Source organism: Rhagoletis pomonella, unplaced genomic scaffold (assembly GCF_013731165.1).
Source record: "Rhagoletis pomonella isolate Grant_MI unplaced genomic scaffold, Rhpom_1.0 Rhpom_scaffold_00013, whole genome shotgun sequence".
NCBI classification, from domain to species: Eukaryota; Metazoa; Arthropoda; class Insecta; order Diptera; family Tephritidae; genus Rhagoletis; species Rhagoletis pomonella.
Genome location: NW_023458567.1, coordinates 20334713 through 20340055, shown reverse-complemented (window position 1 = coordinate 20340055; position 5343 = coordinate 20334713). Strand labels below are relative to the sequence as shown.

Below are 5343 nucleotides of genomic sequence, written 5' to 3'. Positions count from 1 at the left end.
TTGGACGCCGTGCAGGTGGAGGGTGCGACGAGGCTTCAGTACCAAGAGACTGGATATGTACCTTGCAATTCACTCCCTGGTTCTTACATCTGATTCTTCTAACCGAGGCCGAGTTCGGATGAAGTCGTCTTTAAATACTGCAGTGCAGTGCAAAGCCTAAGTGATGATACACTTCTTTGAGAGTGAGACAATTAAGGAATAAAGTAACCCTTTACCATGTTCACCTTCGTAGAAAAATTATTTACTGTCAATAACAGCATCACGTAGCAAAATGAAACTCCGATTTTCTTTTATTGTTTACAATTTTTTATTGACTGTTTATTGATTTATCTTAATGTTCAACACTTTATTTAGTATTTCATAATGACTGTTGTTTAGGTCGGAGGAGTTTTTTTTTGCCTATTGTTTTGACAAAAATAATAAGTTCAAGTCATCACTGCTTTTAAATGAAAGTTAACGACACTGTTTTATTTAAACGCGCGCCACTACATCAAATACTATTGAAAATAACGACAAAAGGCAAAATAATGAAAGTCTTTACTTTGATTTTACTAAAAACTATTGTAAAGCCACACAAGATGGTTGGTACGGGCCTTGGCGTTAACTAAACATAAAATTAAAGCAAATATCTTTAAATAAATATTGACTAATAAACGTAATATAATTACTAAATAAATACCCGATAGGCAATTTTAACATGAACGTAATTAAAAGTTCGAATGAATACTTGTATAGTATGATGATAGACGCATTAACAAGTGAATTGTAGATGGAGAGCAAACGTAATTTACAACTGTAGTTGTTAATTTAATTTAATTTTATACCGTAATTTACAACTGAAGTTAGTTAATTTAATTTTATACCGGGGTAGCAACTTCAGTACGCATCGATATTCATGCACCATACAGCATACGCGTGTATATTTTTCTATTCGAACGTACAATACTATTCATCTCAAGCAGTTTTGGTTTTACATATATATGTATACTTAAATTTTATATTTTAAGGTATTTCTTTTCTCTTAATTTTTTGTAGGGTGTAAAGCAGCAGTGCGTAAAATTTATTGTTTTGGTCAAATCAGAAACGGGCGAATATACACGAAACTGCGTACATGTTCACCTCAGATGGTTTACTCAACCACTTCACAGTTTAGCACAAATCTCATTTGTGAACTCGGAGCACTTAGCCTTACCGCCCAGATCGCCTGTCAAATACTTGCTCTCCTTGATCACCTCGAAACAGGCATTCTGAATCTTATCGGCGTGCTCATTCAACTCCATGTGCCGCAACATCATGACAGCCGACAACAGCAAAGCAGTGGGGTTGGCCAAATCCTTGCCAGCGATATCGGGGGCAGTACCGTGAACCTGTGCGAAAAAATTAAGTTAGTAAAAGCGAAGTTACTTTATTGGGCATTAATTACAGATTCGAATAAGGCGCCATTGAGGCCCATGTTGCCGGATGGTGTAAGGCCCAAACCACCGACGAGACCGGCGCACATATCAGATAAAATATCACCATACAAGTTGGGCATGACCTGAAATTTTGTTAATAATCTAATGAATTAGAATATTCGAGCAGATCAAAGTAGCTAACACCGTAGCTTATAATTCGAGTAATATCCAGAAAATTAAACCTACCAGCACATCATATTTCTTAGGATCTTGCACCATATTCAAACACACAGTGTCCAAGTAACGTTCTTCGAACTGAATTTCCGGATACTTCTCGGCCATGTCGCGTGCGCAACGCAAAAACAAACCGTCGGACATGCGCCTGAAAGTACATACCCCAAAAGGTTAGTTGTGGTTGGTACTTTCGAAATTTGATGTGTCTCGTTAAAAGTATTTTACTTACATGATATTAGCTTTGTGCACAACGGTCACTTTCTTCCTGTTGTTGGCCTTGGCATATTGGAAGGCGTATTCAGCGACACGTTTCGACGCCTCTTCGGTGATCAACTTGATACTCTGCACCACCCCATCGACGATTTCGTGCTCAATGCCAGAGTATTCACCTTCGGTGTTCTCGCGGATTGTTACCACATCGACATCGTCGTAGAGCGTCTTGTAGCCCTCAAGACTACGGCACGGTCTTACGTTAGCGTACAAGTTGAACTCCTTACGCAAAGCTAGATTTAATGAGCGATGTCCCTTGCCCACCGGTGTCATTAGAGGACCTTTCAAGCCAATTTTGTTTGTGTTGACCGAATCGATGGCTGCCTGTGGGATACCGAACCTGCCATCAGGACCCTGTTTGGTGGTAGAAATTAAGGAAAGAATTTTATTTGCAAATACATATGTAATGTGAATGTCTGTTAATATTAATATTTATCTGCCCTAACATTCTACACAATTAAAATTGTTGTTACCAACAAGCAAAAGCTTATATCATTTAACCTTCTACTAAAACTCAAGTACGATCGACAGCTCCTGCGGTTTTGAAAAATTCATTTGGTTTTTTCCATTCCACCATTTCAGTCTAATGACAATCATAACTTTTAATACAAATCCTACATATATGTATGTACATACATATATATATTTCGCATGGCATAAAATTATTCAACTCTTTCATAACACAAACCAAAAGTAAAAAATAAAAAAAAATAAATAATATTCATAACAAATAGCTAAATAAAAAATGAATTAATCACAACATGCTCATATAAAACATCAAAGTTCAAATTGTCTAAGCAGACGGCCTTATCACAAAAATGTGCAGTTATTAGTGTTTAAGTACCTGCAAAATTTCCAAATATTTTATTGTTTTGCATACATACACAGATATTCTGGTACTAATGAAATTACACATACATAGTCTGAAATAATTGGGATCACTGAATCAAGTTCGTACTCGAAATAAATAAAACAGTATCATATGCGAGACACCATTTAAATGGCAGCAACAAATTCATTTAACTTGTTTATTAATATGCATACATACATAAGAATGCACATGTATACAACTGTATGTGCGGTGATTAGAAAGTTGTTTAGTAATATTTGCCAATAATTTTATATGCAATAAATTTTCGAAATATGTAACTTTATAACTTCTAAAACGCCAATTGCATTGCATACGTACAAAGTTTAATATTCCATAACGCCGAACTACAACTTATTGACAATGTATACTTTTCCAAAACGAGTCCGAAAATTTATCGAAACGCATCGCTAGAGTAATCAGCGCATCAGAAACAAAGTTGATGCTACGCTTGTTTTTGGTTACCATTGGTGTTTTAAAAATGGAAAATTCCGTTATCGTTGTATTATTGAACATTCAAAATATGCCATGTATAGTATATACGGTTGCTATGTTTCGTAACTCTGCATATCCAAACCGTTGAAATACCGCAGAAGAACAATATCCAAACATTGTATTGGTACGCTTTGGAAGTCAGCCTTAATTTGAACTATTTAGAGTGGAATAATCATTTCTTTAAATAAATACTATGTATAGTTATATCACAAATATAAGGATATGCTCGGCTTCTATGTGGGTCTGCTGCTAAGGACCTGACCTAGAAATAACCATATGTATTTCCCTAAGACGACCAAATTTGTACTAAGAGATTGCTTGCTGCAGATACTTAATTGTCAGAGCTTTACACACAACTTTAATATTTTCGCTTCACAAACGTTATTTACACATGCCATATAATTTATTTTCATAACATGCCTAATTACCAAATTAAAAATGCAACTTTCACTGTTTCTAAGCTAAAAGAATTTCTTTAATAAGATGTAGGATTTTGTTAAGTGCGTTGTTCACATTTTTATCTAAAAATCCATATCTTACATAGTCCGTATTTATTTGCATAACATACTTTGTACTTGCAAAACTTTTATTTTTGCAAATATAATAAATATATATCTTTATCTTTATTTGAGCGTCCGGCCTCCACTTACCATAACGGGCGTGACATCGACGGATTCCCATTCAATTGGCACGTTGGCAGCTGTGAAAATCTTTTGCACAGCAGCAGAGATTTCTGGACCAATACCATCACCAGGGATTAGAGTAACTTTTCTGGTGCCAGAAGCATAGCCACGTGCGGACGTAGGTGCAGTGCTAACCTTAAATGGTAAAAAAACAACCGGTAAAATTATTAGTTTAATCGTATCATTCATACATTCAACTCTAAAAACACATTTAGATAAACACTACTACTAAATAAATATTTACACGCAAATTAAGCGTGCCGCTCTATCAGTAAACAAACGCTTAATTTAGTAGCTTATCAAACTTTCGCGGAGCACGCGCACTTTCATATCTAATGCCATACACGTATGTATTTCAATGGCAACTGATATTACATAATTACACTCCTCCAAGCGATTTTTCGCATTCGTCTACCGTCTGTATGCCTGCCGACTGTCTGTGTCCACGAAGTTCCAAAATTCGCCCAGCTGACAGAGTCGGATAGCAGCCATGTACCTCCACCACCCGCAAATGCTTCATGCAATACGACAATATCGAGTTGATGGAGGTGATTTGAGGGTTTCGGCATACAAGCCATGGTAACGTATCGCAGGTCTTTTGTTGAGGTTATACAATTTTCTACCTCGAAAAATATAGCAATACAGCATTTTTGCACATATAAAGCAATTAATAAAAACGGACATAAACTGGTTAAGGCAACAAGACTAAAGCGCACTAGCAGAATTGCACTATTCTACATTGGCAAATAAAATAATTGTGCAATGGCACACACAATCTGGCTAAATTTTGAATTCAATTTGGTGTTATGTAAAAATCTGACAGCGATGCAGCATCGTTTTCGCTGAACGTCGCTAATTTAAAGAGCTCTACGCTCTGGAGGACGAACCTTAACGTTGGCAACTGCATTGGTCAGGCGCTCCTGTCCAAAACGTGCGATATTAACTCCAAAACTTGTTAACTAAAATACAACGCGTTAAACAAAAAAGAGGTAGGTAAAGGGAGTTTAGCGAACATTTATAGATTGTTAAGGAATAAATAAGTTTTGCAGTCCTTTTCGGTATTAATTTGACAACGGCAACACGTTCACTCACAATCTTTTGAATAAATCTTGCAGCCATTTCTTCGATATTTCGCACTAAATTAATTTTAAGATATTCGCAACTACGGAATCAAATTGGCAACAGCAAAGCCACCTTCCCTGCTTCACAAGAAATTCGTCGGAAAACTGGCAAAAATTCTATAGAATGATATTAGCTGCGATTCGCAGTTTGACAATCGCTTTTTGTTTCTTCTTTTCTGTCACGTGCAGAAACTATTCACAGTAGCGCATAATACAAGAATTCACAATCGTTGAAAAAATTGTGGCTTTTGCTAAATCAAAGAAGGGGCTATTTCTGT

General features: G+C 36.3%; 1 protein-coding gene across 2 annotated transcripts; it reads right to left on the bottom strand.

Moving 5' to 3' along the window:
• Positions 1-855: 855 nt before the first annotated feature.
• LOC118748949 (probable isocitrate dehydrogenase [NAD] subunit alpha, mitochondrial) lies at positions 856-5178 on the bottom strand. Of its 2 annotated transcripts, XM_036483709.1 has the most exons (7): positions 5037-5178; positions 4832-4903; positions 3912-4079; positions 1858-2252; positions 1641-1776; positions 1424-1537; positions 856-1367 (listed from the first exon to the last, which is right to left on the bottom strand). In XM_036483709.1, exons 1-7 carry the CDS (start codon positions 5061-5063, stop codon positions 1143-1145), a joined length of 1137 nt encoding a protein of 378 aa, XP_036339602.1. In that variant the 5' UTR covers positions 5064-5178; the 3' UTR covers positions 856-1142. The 2 variants fall into 2 exon arrangements, with proteins under 2 accessions (XP_036339602.1, XP_036339604.1); XM_036483711.1 differs by lacking the exon at positions 4832-4903 and having other exon boundaries at positions 5037-5177.
• Positions 5179-5343: the final 165 nt, after the last annotated feature.